The 23,677-nt window shown below is 35.9% G+C and overlaps 1 protein-coding gene across 7 annotated transcripts; it reads right to left on the bottom strand.

The window, feature by feature from the left end:
- Positions 1-593: 593 nt before the first annotated feature.
- Positions 594-23,469, bottom strand: TRMT10A (tRNA methyltransferase 10A). 7 transcript variants are annotated; one of them, XM_045570515.1, is made up of 8 exons: positions 21,684-21,841; positions 16,159-16,355; positions 13,358-13,541; positions 12,567-12,638; positions 11,479-11,553; positions 8,572-8,721; positions 6,694-6,799; positions 594-692 (listed from the first exon to the last, which is right to left on the bottom strand). In XM_045570515.1, the coding sequence occupies exons 1-8, from the start codon at positions 21,795-21,797 to the stop codon at positions 676-678; spliced, it is 915 nt and encodes a 304-aa protein (XP_045426471.1). In that variant the 5' UTR covers positions 21,798-21,841; the 3' UTR covers positions 594-675. The 7 variants fall into 7 exon arrangements, with proteins under 7 accessions (XP_045426471.1, XP_036266666.1, XP_036266664.1 ...); XM_036410773.2 differs by lacking the exons at positions 594-692; positions 21,684-21,841 and adding exons at positions 4,280-5,542; positions 23,291-23,469; XM_036410771.2 differs by lacking the exons at positions 594-692; positions 21,684-21,841 and adding exons at positions 4,280-5,542; positions 22,928-23,068.
- Positions 23,470-23,677: the final 208 nt, after the last annotated feature.

The raw sequence follows: 23,677 nt of genomic DNA, 5'->3' as shown, positions 1-23,677 counted from the left end.
TTATTATTCTGTCAGTATACTGCTGGATTATATCTACAATTAGTCACTTTATTATTTAGAATGTTTGCTTGATATTTAAAAGAGATACTTATAAATTGTGTGCATTTGTACATATGTTCATTTGTGTTTGTAATCTTAATATTTATATTGCACTTACCATGTCACGAATCATCCTAAATATTTTAAATAGAGTAACTTTTAAAATATATAAATTTATTAATTTCAGAGAAGAATGGAGAGGGAGAGATAGAAATAGCAATGATGAGAGAGAATCACTGATTGGCTGCCTCCTGCACCCCCCACACTGGAAATCAAGCCTACAACCCGGGCATATGCCCTCACCGGGAATCGAACCAAAACCTCCTGGTTCATAGGTTGATGTTCAACCACTGAGTCATGCCAGCTGGGCTAAATATATTAACTTTTAATTGTTAAAATACTATTTGAGATAGCTACTATTGTTATTCTATCTTTAAAAGAAAATTGAGGAAGAGAGTTCTACTCGTTGGGATGGGATATACATTGGTACAAGTGTCATTTTTCAAATACAATAGAAGTTTATACCTCACCTACGAGTTCAAAGTGTGTGTTTCAAGTCAACAGATGACTTCCCTTTACTGGTGATGCAGAGGTCTGGGATCCTTCCATCTTGTGGTTCAACCATCACCTACAGTTTCACCAACTGCATCCTGCTGGGCAAAAGAAAAGGAGAGTGGAAGGAAGTACTAATGTCCTATAGCTGCTGTAATACATTATCACAAACTCAGTGGCTTAAACAAACACAAATGTAGTTTACAATTCTGGGGACAGAGGTCTGCAATGGGTATCAAAGCCAAAGGATGGGCAGGGCTACATTCCTTCCAGAGGCCACGGGGGAAAATAAGTTTTCTTTGCTTTTTCCAACTTCTAGAGATTACCCACAGTCCTTGGTTCGTGGGTCCTTCTATCTTTAATGCCAACAATGGCCAGTGGATTCTTTCTCAGACCACATTACTCTGACACTTGACTCTTCTGTCCCCCTCTTCCTGTGATTACATTGGGCCTGCATGTTTTATAGGTTATCCAAGATAGTCTTATCTTAAGGCCAGATAATTAGCTATTTAATGCTCCCTTATTATATAACATCACAGGGATTAGAATCTTTGGGGGCACTTTCTGCATTCCACAACGAGAGTACATCTGCTGAAAGTCTTGGTTTTCAAACGGCAAGCATCAATTTCAATCATATTCCATGATTAAGAAATAGTCTAACTGAAAGGGGCTGATAAAATTCTTAAGTAGAAATCATATTTTAGTACTACACTGTAGACTATGGAAAGGAAAATTTAATTTTGTGGACAGTTAACTTTCTCTAACACAGAGATTTAGTGAATGATTCAAAATGTGGCTAGGATCTATGTGCTTAATTACCAGGCACTACTGATATGTATCAAGACCATCCCATAAAAGTTATTAGCGTAACTTCTTAAGGTGGGATTAATACCCGGATGCAATGATGGGTCAATACATGAAAATCAATCAATTTAATTCCACATTAACAAAATAAATAACAAAAATCTCACCATCATCTCAATCAATGCAGAAAAATAATTTGACAAAATTTGACACCTTTTCATGATAAAAAATAATAAACCAGGAATAGAAGGAAATGATCCTAACTGAAAAGCCATACATGAAAAACCACAGCTAATCTTGTATTCAGTAAGGGAAAGACTGAAGGCTTGTCCTCCAAATTCAGGAACAAGGCAAAGATGCCCACCCTCACCACTTCTATTCAACAAAATACTAAAAGGTCTATCCAGAACAATCAGACAAGGAAAAAAAAAAGACATACACATTGGAGAAGAGGAAGAAAATAATTAGTGTCCATATTACCCAAAGAGATCTATAAAATAAATGCAATCCCTATCAAAATCCCAATGACATTTCCTACAGAAATAGAACCACCACCCTAAAATTTGTATGGAATCTCAAGCGATAATGAATTTAAAAAATAGTTGGAAGCTTTATACTCCCTGATTTCAAAACTTACTACAAAGCAAAAGTGGTTAACATAGTTTAGTACTGGCATATAAGCCTATAAATCAATGGAAGAGAACAGAGAGCCCAGAAATAAACTGTTGTGTAGATGGCCAAATGACTTTCAACATGGATGAAAGACTACACAATGGAGAAAGACCATTCTTTTTCAACAAACAGTGCTAGGAAAACTGGATTCCATATGCAAAAGAATAAAATTAACTTACACTATATACAAATTTAGCTCAAACTTGATTGAAAACTACTAAATTCCTAGAAGAAAACACAGTGGGAAAACTTCAGAACATTGGCTAGGGAAATGATTTCTTAGCTATACCACCATAACACAGGCGGCAACAACAACAATAAAAGATAAGTCAGACTCCATGAAAATTTTAAAATATTTTTATTGATTTCAGAGAGGAAGGAAGGAGAGCTAGAAATATCATGAGAGAGAATCATCAGTGGCTGCTTCCTGCACCATCTCTACTGGGGATCAAGCATGCAACCCAGGCATGTGCCCTGACAGGGAATCAAACCTGTAACTTCTTGGTTCCTCAGTCAATGCTCAAATGCTGAGCCATACCCAGCTGGGCAAAACTTTAAAACTTCACACACACACACACACACACACACACACACACACACCCCATAGTAAAAAGGCAACCTATAGAATGAGAAAAAAATTTCCATCTTATATATGAGATATGTAGGATATATAAGGAATTTCCATAACTCAATGACAGAAAAACAACCCAATTTAAAAATAATTTGAAACAACCAGAAAAAAATAATAAAAAATAAAGAGGCAAACAAAAATAAACTTTTTAAATTAAATTACTTTAAAACAATTTGAATAGACATTTCTCCAAAGGAGACATACAAATAAATCGCCAAGAAGCACATGAAAAGATGCTCAGCATCACTGGTCATTAGGGAAGTGCACAATGATACATCATTTCACACCTATTAGGATGGCCACTATCAAAAGAACAAAAAATAATTGTTGGCAAGGATGTGAAGTTGGAACCCCATGCATTGTTTGTAGGCATGTAAAATGGCACAGCCATTATGAAAAACAGTATAGAGGTTCTACAAAGAATTAAAAATAGAATTACTTTATGACCCAGCAGTCCCACTTCTGCATATATTATACTAGTATATCCAAAGGAGTTGTAAGAGGATCTCAGAGATAATCGCACATGTCTGTACAATGAAGAATTGTTCAAAATAGCCAAGAAGTTGAAGGATTCCAAATGTCCATGGACAGATGACTGAATAAATAAAATGTGGTTTACCTGCTATGCAGACACTGGAATATTATTCAGCCTGAAAATAGAAGAAAAATCCCATAATATACTACAATATGGATGAAACTTGAGGACAATATGCTAAGAAGTAAACTAGTCAGGAAAGAACAACTACTTCATGATTTCCTATGAAATCTTAAAGTAGTCAAAATCACAGAAACAGAAATTAGAATAGTGGTTACCAAGGGCTGGTGAAAGCAGAGAAAGGCAATTAGCATTCAATGGACATAGAGTTTCATCGCTGCATGATGAATAAGTTCTATAGATCTGTTGTACAACAATGTGAATATACTTAGTGTCACTGACCTGTAAACTTAAAATGATTAAGATGGTAAATTTAGTATTATATGTTTTTTGCCACAATGAAAAAAAATGGAAAAGAACATAAGACTTGAACAGCACATTTAACAAGCTTCATAAAGCAATAGGTTCCCTCATTTTTAGTTCTCTACAAAGAGGATGTGTAAACTAATGTGTTTTCTCTTGGTATGTCTCACAGATATGCCCATAAGACTTTTGGTCCTAGATTTTAAAATACAAAAGAATTGTAGGGACTTGGTAATTATGTACCTTGCTCACAAACCTTAGTTTAAATGGGTAACTATAATAGATTACTAAGAATAAAGCAACAAAAAACAAGAGACAGAGAACATCTATACTAAATCCAATAAACTTTCTATCAAATGTGTATATAATTTAAGATGCTGGTGAGTAAAAAAAACAGAAACTTAATTTATCATCAATGCAGGCTTCTGAAATCTTACTGTGACAAAGAACAATCACTTACTTTAAACTTAACTGCTTTACAGTTCCTGGTAGGAAACTAAAACATCTCATTTAGCCCCTTATTCCCTTGCCAATGTCCTTTATACAAATGTTTATAGATTTTGTACTTTATGAAGTTCAAATTCCTTAGTATTGTTGAACACAACCATTCACACAAATACACATTTATGGCAACTCAATGTTGTTTATCATTAAATGAGAATCATACATGATGTGGACAAACATGTACATACAGTATATGAATATTTTCATACATGCTTATATTAGTTACAGAAATATATATTTACATTAGCTTACTTATATGATAGTACGCCGATGCACATATATTGTAAATTTATTTACTTTAAAAACCAACCAATTTTTTAAAATTAAAGTTTATATGAAATGAAAAGATAGCTGCTGAGAGCTATTTCAAGTAAAGATAAAATTGATCCTTCAACAGCCTTTTAATATAGTCTAGCCTGAAAAATTAAGTTTGTAATCAAAATAATTTATCACCATTGTTTGAATTTTAAAAATATATTAAAAAATAAAATAAAAATAAAAAAATATTAGATTAACTCTTCAGTGACTACAGAACCACCAAAAGGCAGAAATAGAGACAAGTTCATAGTACAAAAGAAATAAATTGTTGAGCTTATCAATCGGATACTTTTTCCTAAAATCACTATATTCAAAGAAATTAAATTGAATATAAAAGTTGCAAATACAGGGTAACCTCCCATACTGAAAATGGTACATTTATAGATCTGTGAATATCTGCCTCCATAAATAGGCAATAAATCAGAAAGACATTGATATAAACATAAAGTAATAAAACTAAAGGATCAGAAGGCACATTCTGAATAATACAACTTAGTATACAACTTACTTTTATTAAAGTAAAATCCTCAAAAATAATTATTTGAGACTTAGAAAACTATATTTTTATTACATATTTTTAAAATCGTATGCAAAAACAAAAAGTACTTTCTTTCAAGGACTTTTTATCCACTTTATAAGTTTATCCACACTATAACATTCACAACAGAAATAAGAAAAAATAAAATTTTCTTCCAATTTGAATATTCTATGAAGCACCTCATTTTCTCCTAATTTTTCCTTAACCAAAAAAACAACAAAAATAAAACGCACACACACAAAAAAACCCAGATGACATTGCTATGGTGTAGAGTGCACTGTAGATTCTGTGCTATTTTCTTTATCCTGCTTTTCTTCTTCATGTGGTGGATCTAATTCATTTCTGCTACTTTCTTCCTCACTGGAATCACTGTCCAATCCACCTTCAACCCTGGCAGACGTCTTGTCATGCAAAGAACTTTCACAGGTTTTGTCTGTGGGAACAGCTCCTTTCCTCTGAGGTAAGACAGTAAAAAATGCTTCTTGCCAGTCTCTTGTTTGCAGGTATTCTAGAATAATCTCAAACACTGAAACAAAGACAAACTCTATGTATTTCTTAGCCAAGTTCATCACTATATTTTAAAATGCATTGCCTTTGTGTTAAGAGTGCTACAATGTCCTAATAATTTCTACTTTGTTCTTATCACTTTCTTTCCCTATTGGCTCTCAGAACTAATTTGCCTCAAAGCTCTCAAGCCTGTTCTTCAGCTTTTCCTCAATTCTATTCTTAAGCACTTAGAAGTTTACCATTATTCCTTGTCAGTAATAATCAACAGACAGAGAATCCTTTTGCTTCCTTCCTATTCTTTACCCCTTTTACTTCTTTATCCTTTATTTGCTAACATAAAAAAAACTAGGGGGGAAAAAAGGTTAGGATTAATCTAAATTTCTTCTATTTTCCTATACAGTGCCACTCACTCTAGGGACCATCTTGCCTGCTTTTTGTTTAATATTTAATAAAATTTAATACTGTCTCCAAATTACTATCACATTAATACATTGTTGAAGGTTCAATTTGGATTACTACTTCATGGAAAAGTAATTTCCACAAACTATCAAAGGTCTTAGGAGCTCAGTCCTGGAATCAATAAAAACTCCCTAGAGTCAACTATAAGTTCTTAGCACATAAAAAGAGCCCAATAAACAGTTGTGTATCAACAAAGATCTCTACTAAACAAAACTCTAGACAAATTGTCTAAGTCCTTTACATTGTTATTTGTAATAGTAACAAAAAAAATCAACAGAAGAATGATTATTGTATATTCAGATGATGAAATTTTATAAGCCATTAACAATAATTCAATAACATAGAAAAATTATAAATGAGGGAAACACCCAGATTTATAATATTTCATGTAATAGAGTAAGAATCCAATTATGTTATAAATAATATTATATATGCATAAGAAAAGGAACTGGAAGGAAACACACCAAAAAGTTAATACTAAGTATCTCCAGGTAGTGAAATTATACCTTGTTCTTATGTTTTTCTGTATCTTCAAAATTTTATAAAATATGCATATATTATTTCTATATTCAAACAAATTATAAATCATTACATTTTATAATTTTGTTTCCAGCAAGGTATATATTTTATATTTTTCCAAAACATAAATGTAATGTTATTTTTCATAATGTTCACTCAGGTACATTTTCAGTTTATCTCCTTATAGCTTACCATGATTAACTGCCAAAACTTTTCTACTATTCATCTTCACAAAATTTCCAAGGGGTAGCTGTGCATGATCAATTCCATGATCTGATGCTTGTTTATATGTGAGTCCCTAAAACAAAGATACTATAACTTGGACTAGAACATTAAATTACTTTAACTTAAGGTCTACGTCAGATAACTAATTTTTAAGAAAGACTTTAGTTTGTGTGTGTCTGTTTGACTGCTAATTTGACTATAAGGATAATCAAAATGTTTACAAGTGAGGAAGACAAACACATGTTCCCTGCTCTGCCACAAAGCTCCTCAGAGGCAGTACCATAAGAAAAACTTGGTCCATTCCTCTGGATTCAAATACCTTTTCACCATTCCATACCACCTTTCTCTTAAAGTTTAAAATACTCAATCAGAACTCTTAGAAAAGTACCATCACTCTTTCCATGAATACAAAAGACATACAGATAAAATTATGTTTCATTTATATAACACTAGGAGGTGTATATAACCAAACAAATTCTATAAAAAGCTAAATTCAAAAAATATTTTAATTGCCTATAAATTTAATTTTCCCTTCTGTCAATTAAAAGAATATTGAATATGAATTTTCTTTCTTTTCAAAATTAAAATCCTTAAAGCCTGGGTCTAACCAAAACTGAAATAGCCAAAAGACAATACAGAGAAGGAAGAACTAAATTTCTCAACCAGTAGTTTACATATTTTAGGGACAAATAATAATGACTGAGGTAAATGCTTTTGAAAACAAAAGTGTTTAAATTCAAAAACATACAACATGAAAGATAAAAATTTGGTTTTATATAAGTAACAAAATAGAATATTTCCACTAAGAAAATAATAAAAAGGCTAAAGGTCATTCTGATAAAATTCCCTCTGATGCTATAGAGATGCACTGTTCAATTAGAGCCACAAGTGACTAAGTTTAAACTGATTATAACTTTTAAAAAATTCTGTTCTCAATCACACTATACACATTTCATGTGTTCAAAAGCCACAGAACTACCACATGGATAGAATGATAAAAAGTATTTCCAATATTAGAAAAAGTTCTACTGCACAGTGGTGCAACGTAAGAATACTGAATTTGCATTTTTCTGCTGACAATATTTCATCAGACACTTAGTAAACATGCTTTTTCCTTAGTTGGGTTGAATTTAGCATGTTGTTAAGAGGCTGGCAAAGTACAAAATGATATTTTCTGTTAAAAAGTCTACTTCTGTAATTTTTTATTCAAATGAGGATGAGGAGGTAGAGACAAAAGTAGAAATATAAGAGACCAGAAAACACATCTCATGAAAATCACATATTTAAAATATAAATGATCAGTTTGGTTATAAATTTTACCAGTGGCCTAGAAATTGATTAGCAGCAGCATCTTCTACCATACAGCATATTGGTTAAGCATCTGGGCTCCAGAACAATTTGCCAGGTTTCAAATATCTGCTTTACTGCCGACTTCTATTGACTTCAGACTTATTTTCTTTAGGCTTCCATGTCCTCAGCTTTAAAATGCAGAAAATATCAGCACTGACCTCACTGGTTTATAGTGAGGATTAAACATAGTAATATGTGGGGTGGGGAATGCAAAAGTAGGTTTACAGTTGTATGTGAAACACAGTTTATTCTTATATTATTATTTATTTATTATTGTATTACTTTCCAAACAAATAACTGTAAACCTACATTTGCCCCATCTTGTATATGAAATGTTTTGCTTAGCCAGAAAGGTGATTGAAATATAGCTGGCACTCAGTAGAGATCAGTTATCACCAGTATTATTGCTACTATCAAAATGTATTATTGTTACTATTAAGAAAATTGATATATCAATGTTAAGTATAGGCAAAAGCAAAAATAAAAACTTAGTACCTTTTGATGGTTGTGATCTACTAATCCTCCAATCACATAAGCCTTTGATTCATCTAATTCCTTCAGTACATTAGGTGAATCTGATGTAAGATAAATCAGATCTTCTTTCTTTATGAATTCAATATAGTGTTCTGGTTTAATGTGGATATCCTTTAAGACACATGGGGACAGATGTGATTAATCAATAGGATTTTGTGAAAATTGGCTAATCAAGTAAATCATATGAAAAGAAGTAAATCATATGAAAAGAAGTCTGAAAGAAGATACAATGAATTATTTACAACTTACTACTTAAACTCCTTCTCACCTCACAGTAATTATTGTGAGTCCCTAAAACAAAGTGTTTTAGTTTAAAAACACATATAACATGAAAGATAAAAATTTGGTTTTATATAAGTGACAAAATAGAATATTTCCACTAAGAAAATAATAAAAAGGATAAAGGTCATTCTGATAAAACAAAAGATGTTTCATCAATTATTTAAGTGGCCTCCTGATGCTATTGCCCTGTCTTTAGCCTCAGATCCCTCCAATTTACTTCCACACACTAATGGTAGACTCATTTTCTAAAAACACTACTTTCCATGTTTTATTTTCATCTGTAGGATAAAATGGAAATTCCTTAACTTTGTAACTCTTTCCTGAATGTGACACTAACCAACCCTTTCTTAGTTTATTTCTGCTCCAACAAAACAAAAGCATTCTGTCATGTATTTGCTCACATTATTTCCTGGATTTCTCCAATTATTTCTTCTTTGACTATACGAAATCATCAAAAGAAAGTGGCTTGTAGATTTAATAAAATCCATGCATCCATTTCTACAAAGATCACATATAAAATCATCTCCATCAAAACTGTTAGGTCAGAGGTACAAAACTGAACAGCAGTTGGCAGCCAGAATTTTGCAAACTATATTGATAGAATAAAAGAAAATACATCAGCCCTAACTAGTTTGGCTCAATGGACAGAGCGTCGGCCTGCAGACTGAAAAGTCCCAGGTTCGATTCTGGTCAAGGACATGTATTATACCTTGGTTGTGGGCACATCCCCAGTAGGGGGTGTGCAAGGGGCAGCTGATTCATGATTCTCTCATAGATGTTTCTAACTCTCTATCCCTCTCCCTTTCTTTCTGTAAAAAAAAAAAAAAAAAAAAAATCAATAATATATATATATATATATATATATATATATATATATATATATATATATAAAGAAAATACATCATCAGATTCAGATGACATTCAACCAGAGACATTCAACCTTTATTTTAAGGAAATAAAAAATAAAACAGGACTTGTCTCACCTAAAATGTATAACCTAGCCTATATAATAAAAACCTAATATGCTAAGTGTCCAGTCATCTGGTCGTCCATGAAACCAATCCAAGCATAATATGCTAATGATATGCTAAGGCCACTCAACTGCTCCCTATGACATGCACTGACCATTGGGAGCAGATAGTCAACCTGTCAACCAGTCGCTATGACATGCATTGACCACCAGGGGGCAGATGCTCCAAATGGTAGGTTAGCTTGCTATTGGGGTCCGGCTGATGGGGACTGAGCAAGATGGGCCGGACACACCCTGGGGCCCTCCTGCCTCCATGGTAGCCCTGAGTATGTCCAACTGCTGCCATAGGCCTGTGGGGAATGGCCTAAGCTGTCAGTAGGACAACCCCCAAGGGCTCCTGGATTGCAAGAGGGTGTAGGCCGGGCTGAGGGTCCACACCCCCTGAGTGCACAAATTTCATGTACAACCACCTTTCTGAAAATGTTATATTATAAATTTGTGTCCTGTACTGTTTAATAAGAGCCCCAAGAGGGACTTGAAATTAAAGACCAGTGAACTTACATTTTTTCTGGAAAGCTGGTGGGTGTAAATAAATTTCCAAGCCACAAAATAAATGAAAGTATGCCTTTTCTAACTGATTACATTATTTCTCAGGAAAATAGGACAGATCATAAAACTTGGTAAATATATTGTATTTAAAACTTAAAAAGCCTTTAAAAATGTTTTACACTATAGACTATTAATAAAATAAATGCAGTCATTATGGGATTAAAAAGTGTAAGAGGAAAAGTTTGTCATGGTGAGAACTGGTTTTGAGAAAGAAAAAAAAAGTACCAGAATAATCCAGTACTTCTCTGAATAGAATAGGATTCCTCATGAATGATACTAAAGCCAATCTATTAGTCATTTTTACAAATGACTGAGAATGGTTTAGTCCTATAAAAAATGTGACCCACCTATGTATTTTTAAATCTTCCTATGGCCACATTAAAAAAAAAAAGAAAAAAAAAAGTGAAAAGAAATAAGTGAAATTAATTTTATTAATACATTGCATTCAACACAATATACCCAAAATGTTATCATTTCAACATATAATCTTTTTTTTAAATTTCAAGGAGATATTTTTCATTCTTTTTGGGGGGATAGGTACTAAATCTTTGAAATCTAATATATATTTCACATTTATAGCACAACTCAATTTAGACCAGTCACATTTCAAGAATTCAATAGTCACATGTGGACATAGGAAAGCACAGATTTAGAAGCAACAATGCAAGTACATTTTCAAATTTTAGAGTGACTTCACTCTTACAAATAATGCAACGCCAGTTTGCTAGGTAGAGGCTGAATAAACACCTTTAAATTTTTTCCTTTTAAAAAATATATTTTAAAGTTGGGGGCAAAATAGAAGTGAGATTTAGTGAGAGCAAGTACAAACAGACATTACAGTCTTTTTAGCTTCCTTTATTCCTTTAAACTTAGGTACAGTGACACACAGGGTTTGAAGACTGTTGACTCCTATATTTATTAACATTATGTAGAATTTGGGTAAAAAATGTAGACCTTTAAGTTTGAAACTATGTGAAATTATGGGAGAGTTAATCTACTGTAGTTACCTTCCAGTTGACCCATCCTTTGTCATTTTCATCCATGTTCTTTTTCAACTGGCCTCCATGGCTTGTCAAGTAAAACTGGTAGAGTCATCAGCAATGAAAGAGAGCAAATGACTATTACAGTGCAACATTTTATTTCCCTTATACACTAATCTGATTGTCAATGAAACACAATATTTTCATTCTAGAAAAAAATAATCTTGTGGCATGCTTTAAACATACAAGAATAAACTTGTGGTAGAAATGACAATAATTACCAGTATTTTGTGAAGTTTCTACCACAATAACTTCCTTATTTCATCTACATTTTTATCCCATTTTTCAAAGCACCCATAATCAGCCTTTCCCTTAATGATCACTTTTCTATAAACACCCCATTTTTATGTCGTTTCCCTTCACTTTCTTTTGCCACCACTGTTATAATTCTTTGATTCTAAAACCTGACACTATTTCAAGTCTAAGCAAGGATGGGAAGAATATAAAATGTAAAGATATAAAATTACTATCGTTTGATAAAGAAGAAAATATCTAACCAAACAGATACTAAGAATCTCTAGTTCTCAGCCTCAGCGAGGCAGTGTTAATTTTGGGTCACTGAAAATTCAAAAGTAGGCAACTCTTGATAGCAGGCAGCTAGTCTCACAAAGCACTCCCTCACTCTAACTAAGGAAGTACTTTTCAAAATTATCAGTGACTCAGATTCTTTTAAGTAGAATAAACCTACCAACAGGTAACACAGCACACATCAGTTCCCCCTACTCTCCAGAATAGAAGGAATGAGAGCTAAGAAACCAGTATGAAAATATGCGTACATCCTTCAGTGAAGATGTTCAACTACCCAGAAATGAGCAGGTCACTGTGGACAAGACTGACGATAACTGGGCAGTGTGTCTGAGAACGAAGTATGTGAAAAACTGTTTAAAATATTTTACTTTATCTTTACAGAAAACATTGTTTCCAATAGGCATTTTGTTCTCGAAGAAGGATTATCTGTTAAAACACCTGTAAACTCAGTCCGGATTATCTATGCTGTTTCCCAAGGGAAATAATAAAAAGGAAACTGGAGTCTGTTTTAAATCTCTCAAACATACCTGCACCGGATGCAGTGCTCGTCGATTTTCTGCATAACATCGTTGAATCTGCTTATGAAGTTTCTTAATGTCCTATAAAAGAGAGAATTTAAAGCACCATTTTCAAAACCATCTATGGCCATTCCACAATCTTAGTGAAACAGAATAAGCAGAAGAAATAACTAGACAGGTACATATTTTTCTTTTGAAATACAAGTCCTTTCTGATAATTTCCATTCAATTTCCTTACATAACTAACAAAATTACTGTAAGTCAACACTCTGAAAGTGAACCATTATTTCATATTCTGTCTCCACTTATTAAAAAAAATGCTAGTTCAAGAAAAAATTTACTCTTAAAGAATCAGCAAAACAAAAACAGAATTCTCTTAGAGCCATTCTATCACTATTTTTATAACTTACCAATGGCTTGGAAAGTAATTAAAGTATGTTCTCTTCACTAGCATTATTTAAATAACCATGCTTCTCAAACTACTAAATAAGAAGTAATTCTATTAAGACAATCATACCTATTTTCTTAATTGTGATTAGGACAAAGAAAACCACTCACAGATCTTTATGATCAATTGAGTTTTATAATCTAATCATGGTGTTTGTCTATCCTGTCAACACACACACATATACATAAGAGGAATTTATTAGCTAGTTTAATTTAGGGGACACAGAGCTTGAAAAACTTGATTTAAGATGTGTTTTAGTACATAAATATATGTACTAAAGTGATATTACAGATTAAAGTAAGAAATATTTAGCCTAGTTTACCTACAGGGTTTTTCTGACAATGATTCATACCTTTAATACCATCAAGCTGTCAAAACTACAGTCAATGATAAGGCGAAGTGTGCTGCGAACAACATCTCTTCGAATACGTTTTCTATCATTTCCATCTGAGTTTGATTCCAGTTGACACTGCCGCTCCAATTGTTTTCTCTTGCGTTTTTCCTTCCTCTTTTGTCTAAAATTAGTATTGAAATAACTTTTTGGTGTTTGTTATTTATAGATTCACATACAAGACTCCTCTAAATAGAGAAAGAAACAATTACTTTTTTAAATCAGCAGGCTAAACCAAATGAAATTGCCACTTTTGTGGTCAAAATTGGTCAAATATCAGCAATTTTATACAGTCCATCTAAAAATTTTGGAATGGAAGAAAATGGGTTTATAAAAACAGTATAATGCTTTTTATACAAATCTTAACTATTAATTCATTTATTATCAGTATAATCTATACTAATAATAGTCTAGGGCCATCATGACCCAAACGACCAGACAGATGACCGGTCAGCAGAAAGTGCATGGAGCACCTCTTAGTCCCTCCCGTGAGGTTTTTTAGCCTCCGGCCTGAGCCAGGCCAGAGGTGTAATGACCTTGCCGCTGCTGCTGTTGCTGCTGTTGCTGCTGCTGCTGCTGCTGCTGCTGCTGCGGTTGCGGATCAGGCTGAGAGGCAGGGCCTGATCAGCAGCCTCTGTGGCGGCTGGTGAGGCCCAGGGTGGGGGGAAAGAAAGAGAGAGAGAGAGAGAGAGAGAGAGAGAGAGAGAGAGAGAGAGAGAGAGAGAGAGGTGGGGCCTGATCTGCAGCTGCCATGGAGGCTGCAGATCAGGCCCGAAAATAGGCCCAGCTGTCAGTGGAGCCATTCTGGATTTCCCAGAAGAGCCAATGGCTGCCTAGGAGGCAGAGCTTTTGACACTGACTGGCATAGAAACCAACCAATCAAAACCTAATCTGGGTGAACTGCAAAGGCAGAACCTAGGGGGCTGAGGAGGGGTTTTAAGGGCAACAGCTGTTTGTTGTTAAGGTGTAAAGAAAGTGGTTCAATTTTTTAATAACTAGTTTGCAGTATAGTGCATATTGCTGGCTATAAGTCCAGGTATAGGGTTTATGTATTTTTGTCTGCCAAGAGCATCCTGTCCTGCTGAAAAAGCCCCCCCTCCCTTTAAGCAATCCTATCCTATATAATCTATCCTATATAATAAAAGTCTAATATGCAAATCAATAGAACAGTGGAATGACCAGTTACTATGACATGCACTGACCACCAGGGGCAGATACACAACACAGGAGCTACCCCCTGGTGGTCAGTGCACTACCACAGGGGAATGCCGCTCAGCCAGAAGCCGTGGCAGTGGTAAGGACCCCTCAGGGGATGTCTGACTGTGGGGAGTAGGCCTATGCTAGCAATTGGACACCCCCCAACGAGTCCTGGACTGTGAGAGGGTGCAGGCCAGGCTGAGGGAACGACCCCCACCCAGTATATGAATGTCATGCACCAGGCCTCTAGTCTATATTAAAAAAAGGGTAATATACTAATTAGACTGGGTTGACGGGCCATCTTCCGGACGTCTGAATTACTTCCAGACAAAGCCATGGTGGTGGGTGCAGAGGCAGAAGCAGTTAGGGATGACCACGCCGGCAAGGGAAGGCAGTTGGGGGCAAGATCAGGCCAGCAGGGGGTTAGTGGCAATCAGGCTAGTAGGGGAGGGCAGTTGGGGGTGATCAGGTAGGCAGGGAAGAGCAGTTAGGGGCTATCAGGTAGGCAGGGAAGAGCTGTTGGGGGCAATAAGGATGACAGGGGAGCAGTTAGGGATGATCAGGCAGGCAGAGGTGGTTAGGGACAATCAGACAGGCAGGCAGAGGCAGTTAAGGGTGATCAGGCAGGCAGGCAGAGAGGTTAGAGGCAATCAGGCAGAGGAGTTAGGGGCAATCAGGCAGGCAGAAGAGTGGTTAGGGGTGATCAGGTAGGCACACAGGTGAGCAGTTAGGAGCTAGCAGTCCCAGATTGCAAGAGGATTGTCCCTGATTGGAGAGGCTGCAGGCTGAGTAGAGGGAACCCCCTGCCCCCATGCATGAATTGTGTGCACTGGGCCTCTAGTATTATATTGATAGTAAGAAAACTTTACAAGTACTTAATGTGAGAGTTGTGATATGTTTCACTTGTATCATTCTTCCCCTACATGATTTTCAAGCAACATTTATATGGTGTAGAAAAAAAGCAAAGTAAAATAGTGAAAAAGATCTCATATATATTTTTTTCTCTAATCAGCATCAACTATAGTTTATTTTCCCTCAGTAACTTTTGGCATTATACAGGGGTGAGCAAAAGTAGGTTTACAACTGTAATAAAAAAAAACACAACAAATAGTAATACAAGAGTAAACTGTTTCATATACTCACAACTGTGAACCTAGTTTTGCCTATCTGTTTAATAACAGCTTCAACCTAACAGTTCTCAAAACCTGCAATAGTTCTTCTAGAAAAATCAATGTTAGGCCTAAATTTGATCTTTCTGAGGAGGCTATTTTTGTTCCATATCTAGGACATGGATGCTAATTATATCCCTTTCCTAAGTTGCTTATTTCAGAAACTATGCTGCTACTCACAATAGATTTTGGGTGAGAAAAAGTGCGCGTGTAAATTCATAAACTCTGCTAAAAAAAAATTCAAAACATAGTTTTAATAGCCAATTGACAGTGTTAGCTAACAATATGCATAGTTCCAATTTTAATTAACACAATTACTTTTAATGTGTTAAAGGACCATGAAAGGCCCAACATTCCATATTTTTGAATAGGGGTAGAATGCATTTTGAAACATACTTGCGGAGTTCTCGTTGTTCTTCCCATTGTTTCTGTTTTATTAGCTTTTTCATTTGTCGTTTAGATATTGGTTCAAACTTTTCATCTAATCTTAGCTTCTGACTTTCCTCTTGATCTTCACCCAAGTCTTGCTTTCTTTCAACATTAGAAGTCTCAACAATTGCTGGTACCATTTCAGATGACATTATTTGATGCCTCTGAAAAATTGAAAAGCAACTTTAACATAGATTATTCACACACAGTAAACACCAAATGACCAAGACATTTGATTAAAATTAAACCATTTCAGAAATGAATAAAAATAAAAATTTAGCTCTGGTTGGATGGCTCAGTTGGTTGGAGCATCATCCCGTACACCCAAAGGCTACAGGTTCGATTCTGGTCAGGGAACATACCAAGGTACCTAGGTTGTGGGTTCTATCCCAGTCAGTGTACAAGAGGCAACAATCAATGTCTCTCTCTCTCTCTCTCTATTTATCTATCTGCCTTCCTATCTATCTATCTATCTATCATCTCTTCGTCACTCTCTAAAAATCAATTAACATATATTCACCCAAGGATTTTTTTTTAATGAAATTTTACACAATTAAATGTTATTTACTGACAAAGATCATGTAATAAAATGGGTGCTTTTATGGCACAATTTTTCCAGAGGGCAACACAGATTTATGTCTCAAGAGCCTTAAAATACTGATACCCTTCACTAAGTAATTTACTTCCTTAGAATAAATTCCTGTAATGAATCAGAAATATACACAAAATTAAAGTAAAAGGATATGCAGTAGTCCCCCTTTATCTTCAGTGGATACATTCTAAGATTTCCGATGGATGCACAAAAAAGTGGATAATACTGAACCCTATATTTACTATTACTATGTTTTTTCCTAAACGTATAATAAATTTATAAATATTATAATCACAGTAAAATATTAAAATTAATTTATATTTATAAGTATGTTTATATTATATTAGCATTTTCTAAATTTTATGAGATCATATTGTTTTATAATATAAAAATATTAAACACTTAAAATATTTTTAAACCACATCCGAGGTTATTTTTCCAGTGATTTTTAAAGAGTGAAAAGGAGGGAGGGAAGGGGTAAAGAAATAGAGAAACATCAATGTGAGACACATCAACTGGCTGCCTCCCGCACACACCCTAACTAGAACTGGTGATATACATTCATAATTAGTTTTTTACAAAAAAATATGCTACAGATCTGTGTAGTTTGGATAGTACAGAAAACAAATTTGGTTGTCCCACCTCCATATATTTCATTATCAATATATAATTGTAAATATTCCACTTTAGTAATGGTTAAAAAAAATATTTAAGTTGATTCTGAAACCAGTTGTAGAATGCTTAAGGCCATCTCAAACATCTTTATTTAGATTTAGCCACTAAAACCTTTGTGTCTATTGCCCAGAACTGAACTTCTTTTCACATTAGGGGAAAAAAAAGCTAAAAATACTGAGATTTCTCTTTAACAGATTTTTAACACCAAAGCTCAAAAATGTATTTATTATTTATCCCTACCAAACCCTAAGCATTAAGCTTGCAAATGTTCTAATAGCCTTAAAGAAAATTATATGATTTCTCCTACTTATAGAAATAGGTAAGAAATCTGTGCAGAGAAGATAACATCTAAAAGAAAAATCCACACAACTCAGATAATGAACAGACAAAACCTTTGCAGAACATAATTTAAGCAGTTTTGTTATATTGTTCTTGCTTTCTTTAAAAGTACAATGTTATAACGGACATACAGGGATAACCAAGCAAACTTGGAAAGTTTACCAAATTTTGACTGAGATAAGAAATTTTAAGATGTGCTTTAGAAGCTACATAAAAAACTCTGGTATTTTACTAGGTCACAAAATTACTAAAAAGGAAAATGAATCATCTAGTAATCCAAGTAAGAGTTCACAAGTTTTCCTTAAACCACTAACCAAACAGTATCCTTAGTTTACAGACACATCTGCTAGATATGACAACTCAAATTTGACTCTACACGGAAAACTCCATATGGGTAGGGATGACATCTACTTTTGCCCAATATTATATTGCCAGTACTAGAAAATCTATTTGAAGAAATAATGACACAAAACTTCCCAGATATGGGGAAGAAAAAAATTACACAAGTACAGAGAGTCCCAAGCAGGATCAACCCCAAAAGACCCACACCAAGTCACATCATAATTTCAATGGCAAATATATTGCCAGTACTAACATGGTGCCTGGCATGAATCTGTTTATTATATATTAGTGAAATAAATAAATGAGTGACTATGGTATTATTACAAAGGATTTTTTTTTTAAATAATGAAAATAGTAATAGCAAACAATTCTTACAGTGCTTAATTTAAATCCTTAAAACCAACCTTCTGAGGTAGACAGTGTTATGCCTACTTTATAAAGAAGGCACAGTTGAAGTTAAATAACTTGCCCTAAATTACAAAACTACTAAATTATTCCTAAACAAGGCAGCTAGAACAAATTTAGCACAAAGTGGGTCCTCAAAATACTTTTTGGATGAATAGATAAATGAATAGGGTTAAGCTTCAAACACAGATCTAACTCTATTTTCCAGGAATCCAAAATCTTATTTAGAAAATAAGGATTTTCAGAGAACGTAAAAGAGCTATGCCACTTCAAATCTGCTGTTGGAGGGCTGAGATTTGTGTCACTGAAAGTAGGGAAAACAGCTTTATTCATATCCTACCAAATAAAAAAAATTAGGACAGACTTCCTAGAGATGATAGCCAAAAGTTCATGTTCTGAGGCACCCCGATTCCCAGTCTTGAAATACATGACAATCTATACTAATAAAAGGTTAATATGCTAATTAGACCGGGAGATCTTCTGGATGTCCTTCAGGACAAAGCCATGGTGGCAGGGCTGAGGCAGAGGCAGTTTGTGGCTATCAGCCCCGGAGAGGAAGGCAGTTGGGAGTGAGCAGGCCAGCAGGGGGGGCCAATTTAGGATGAACAGGCTGGCAGGGGGGCAGTTGGGGACAAGCAGGCTGACAGGCAGAGTGGGTAAGGGTGATCAGGCAGGCAGGTGAGCAGTTAGGAGCCAGTGGTCCCAGATTGCTAGAGCACATGTGTCAAACACAAGGCCCGCAGGCCAAATCCGTCCCACCAGGTCTTGCAATGTGGCCTGCACCACGCTGTCATCACTGCACTCCGCTGCGTTTCCATCACAATGACATTTTATGACTGTTCAGTAAACCATTCGGCCCGCGATTTAGGCTGGATTTTAGATTTTGGCCCCTTCTCTGATTGAGTTCGACACCCCCATGCTAGAGGGATGTCCCAGATTGGAGAGGGTGCAGACCGGGCTCAGGAATTTCCCCACCCAGTGCACGAATTTCGTGCACCGGGCCACTAGTACTAAATAAAAGATAAAAAGGGAAAAACAAAAAAGGTATAGCCAAAACAAGAACCAAACAAGAACTAGAATAGTTTGCTGTTGGGTCTGCTGTGCAAAGGCAATTGAAAGTTTCCCTAGATTTAAAGTAGGAGAATAATAATAATCCAAGACGGAAAGTAGGAGAGATGGGAGACTGTTTAAGATGAACCCTTAACCTATTGTGGGAAGCGGGGCTTCTTCATGAAAAAAGGCTGAAAACGGGTAAAATAAGACTTGCTTATAAGAAGCTTTGTACTTGAGGGAAACTTGAAGGAAGCAGAAACAGCCTCTGGGCCAAGCCACTGAGGTGATATATGAACTTATGACACTACATGATTAGAATTCTGAATCACCTATATAAACTCTACTGTGGATTGAAGCACTGAACAGGGCCATGAGTGGGAGCAACCACAAAATCAGTACTAGACAGTGAGTGTGCAGAGAGGAGAGGCTAATTCCATTCAATATCAGACTGCAAAGCAAAATCACAAAAAGAAAAGTTAAAAATAGAAACAACAAAATCAACAATCAGGAGATAAATTCATTCCATATAAACTGGGAATAATAGGGTGATATGAAAATGACTTTAAAATAAAGTGGTTGGGATCTTTCAGAGACTACAAGGAATGGGAACCATAAAAACAAAATAGAAAATTGGGTCACAAAAGAATACATGAAATAAGAATACATGAAAAAGAACCCATTTGGAAACCAGCAAGCGAAGATATAAAAATTTCAACAAATGAGATAAACTCCACTTCTGTAGCCCAAGAGGTAGCCCTGATGAATTAGAAGACATCCTGATCATCTGACTCAGAGTTCACACAGATATACAGAATGAAATATACCAGTGTGTGTGTGTGTGTCTCAGATTATTATGATCTCTGAACACATAATAATCTGGCCACTCAGTGTATATCCTATATAATAAAAGGCTAATGTGCAAATTGTTCCCTCAACCAAGAGTTCAACTACAGTAGAAGGCAAGTGGGCCAACCACCCATATTCCTTCCCCCTGGCCAGACCCCACCCATGCACAAATTCATGCACCGGGCCTCTAATTAATATATATATATAGTCACACCCACATGCATACATTCAGTGGCCAGATTATTATGCATTCAGAGATCAGTGTGTATATTTGTATGTGTGTGTATACATGTATATGTATATGTATATGTGTATGTGTATGTGTATGTGTATGTGTATATGTATAGACATACATATATGTCAGAGGAGTTAAAAGACCTGAATTATAGGATGAAAAATAGAAGCAAAAAGGTAGAAATAAATGTATAATCTTGAGTATATTCATTAATAATTTTTAAAAAGCTGAAAAAATAAAGTAAGCATTCTTCCATTTTAAGAACAGAGACAGAGGAAACTCAGAAACTCAATAAGCCTGAAAACATTAGGAGAAAATTTTAAAATAAATATTGTGATCCCCAGGATCACTTTTATTTTACTTTCTTTCCATTGATACTACATTAAAGTCAGTAATGCATGTATCCAAAACAGTGTTGGGTGGAGAAAGCATAAGTCTGCTCATTAAGCTAAACATGCAAACTTAAAACCACAATTAAAATTCACAGGAAACAAATTACTCTTTATAAAACAATAACATTTTAGAGAGACTATTTCTATTACGATTGGCATAGTTTTTTTTTTTTCTAGTTCTCTATTATATTAAAAAATGCAAGTGTTGATTGGCTCTATAATATGAAATTTTAAAAAAGCAATTTATAGCAACATTTTACAGCTCAGGTACACCAGGGGGAGCTTTTGCCTTTCCTATCTAAGTTCGAATTAAATTTAACTTGGCATAGTAACATTTTTAAATACCCTGTCAAATACATCGCAAGATCTTACACTAGTCAACATCATTATCATTTCTAAAGCTCTTTCAAATTAAGAAAATGCACTGTGGTAAGTGAATTTAAAAAAACAAAGCTGAATGAACTAGATACAACAAAAAAGTTAGCTTGAGATCCTACATATTATTGTTTACAGCATACTGTACATACAAGGACATGTACCACTTCCCTCTCTATTCTACAATAAGCAGTTCCCTATGTACTAGCTTGTTCAGATTGCATATTAAGCAAAATACATGTGTGATGTCTAATAGGCTTGCTTGTTTTCTTATTTGGGTTTTGTCCAGTTTATAAGCTTCAGCAGAGTTTTGCATTCCTCCTTTACATGCAGTGACACTCTCCCAGAACATTTCAATTCACCCAACCATGCACCACAAATATGTAAGAACCGTATTTTGTAGCAATTACAGAAGTATTTGTGTGAAATTCTATTTAGCATAGAACTTTAAAAAAATAGTCACAAAAATAGGTTATCAGGTGGTCTTATAAAACTAAGAACTGTGGCCAATACTGGTTTGGCTCAGTGGATAGAGCATCGGCCTGCGGACTGAAAGGTCCCAGGTTCGATTCCGGTCAAGGGAATGTACCTTGGTTGCGGGCACAATCCCAAAAGTGGATGTGCAAGAGGCAGCTGATCAATGATTTTCTCTCATCGATGTTCCTAACTCTCTCTCTCCCTTCCTCTCTGTAAAAATCAATAAAATATATTAAAATAAAACAAAACAAAAACACTAAGAACTGTGTAAATATGAATAAAGCCATTTGATGTGGGATGAATACATAATAAAGTGTTTCATTATTTCCTTCCTTTCCGCTTCTTAATACATATTTGGACATGAAGAACACATTTTTTTGGAGGGGATGGGGGGGTGAGTAGCCAAAGAAAAGTGAAAAAAACAAACAAAAAACTTTCACGGATTTTACTGATTGGGCTAAAATACTAGTAAAGTCTTCATAAATTGTGACAGACTCCCTTCCAGAAAGATCCAAACGAACGCTGAAATAACTGCAGAATGAAATCAACTGATGTGAAGGTGAGTTTTTCATATTATAGAGGGAATACCCTTTTTATAAAAGAAACGTGCTGGCCAAACCTGCAGAAGCAAAAGCGCTGGGTTCATTCTCAGGCCGCCTGGGCCGAGAGGTGGCTGGGATGGGGAGAAAGGGGGATTTAAAACACAGAAAGTGAGAAAACCATCTGTTGCTATCCTTCCAACTTTGCAAAAATGCCCGAATTCTAACACTTAAAATATATTTCCGTGTAATCAGGTAACACCTCGGTCTTCTTAAAATCGTCTCGATGGGGCCCACATGCACCTGCGGCCACTCGCACGGGGACCCTACAACTCAGAGCGCTCTGCCCTGTCTGCCTCTCAATGGTGATGCCCGCGGTCTCTAGACACCACGTGGCAAAACCATGGCTTTTTCCCGGTCCTTCAGGCTGCAGATGTCCCTCTCCCCTCGGTCTTTGGAAACTCACACTCTTCGCAAACTAGGGAGCGGATCCCGACCCCCAAACTAGTCCTCCACAGCAGGAGACCCGCGGCGGAAGGCAGCCCCTCTCCCCGCTAGGCCACGCGCTCGCGGACGCACGCCAGAGGCGGGACTCAGGTGAAACCAACCAATCAGGGAGCTTCTTGGAGGGCCGCGGGGGGGGGAACGCGCTCTACATGACGTCACTTCCTCCGGGACCTGGGTCCCGCCGCCACTCCTAGACTCCACGCTTCCCTCTTCCCCGGAAGCCCTCATGGCTAGTCCAGGGCGGCTTCGGCTGAGCGCCCTTTTTGTGGCCGGAGGAAACCAAAGGGTAGGCGAGCGCGAGCCTCAGTTCCAGGGGACTTACCGAGCTGAGGGGTTTCCCGGGAGTCTGAGAGCACGCGCAGAGAGCTCTTCTGGAAGGCTCTTGGTACCGCGCATGAGTCCTTGTGAAACTTCAACTCCCAGAGGCAGCGATGGCAACTACGCGTAGGCGGCTTCGGCGGTTACGTCTGACGTCATGTATCTGCGCCAACTCCGGACCCGCAGGGGGGCGAACCCGGACGGGGGTGGGGTGGAGAGGGGGGTTTATGTGGGGCGGGGTCAGAAGTTGGCGTTTTGGGAGCGGCGTTTCCATTTAAAAGCATGTGTTCATTCATATATTCCTGTGGGGATGATGGGGCAGGGGTGCTTGAGACACTCCTGCTCTTAAAAATTAAAAATACGAAAACAGTGACTCTTAATTATTAAGAAG

Source organism: Pipistrellus kuhlii, unplaced genomic scaffold, assembly GCF_014108245.1.
Source record: "Pipistrellus kuhlii isolate mPipKuh1 unplaced genomic scaffold, mPipKuh1.p scaffold_m20_p_1, whole genome shotgun sequence".
In the NCBI taxonomy this organism is placed as follows: Eukaryota; Metazoa; Chordata; class Mammalia; order Chiroptera; family Vespertilionidae; genus Pipistrellus; species Pipistrellus kuhlii.
This window is presented reverse-complemented; position numbering and strand designations above follow the sequence as displayed.

What these genes read in the sequence shown, in the direction of transcription:
- TRMT10A (XM_036410762.2), bottom strand. Translation starts at nt 21,797, where the DNA reads ATGTTCTGGGAGAGTGTCACTGCATGTAAAGGAGGAATGCAAAACTCT. An exon ending in GCCTATTAGACATCACACAT is followed by an intron (nt 16,356 to 21,683) that starts GTATTTTGCTTA and finishes TCAATTTTTCAG; the next exon opens with AGGCATCAAATAATGTCATC. An exon ending in AAGGATGGGTCAACTGGAAG is followed by an intron (nt 8,722 to 11,478) that starts GTAACTACAGTA and finishes TGTGTCTTAAAG; the next exon opens with GATATCCACATTAAACCAGA.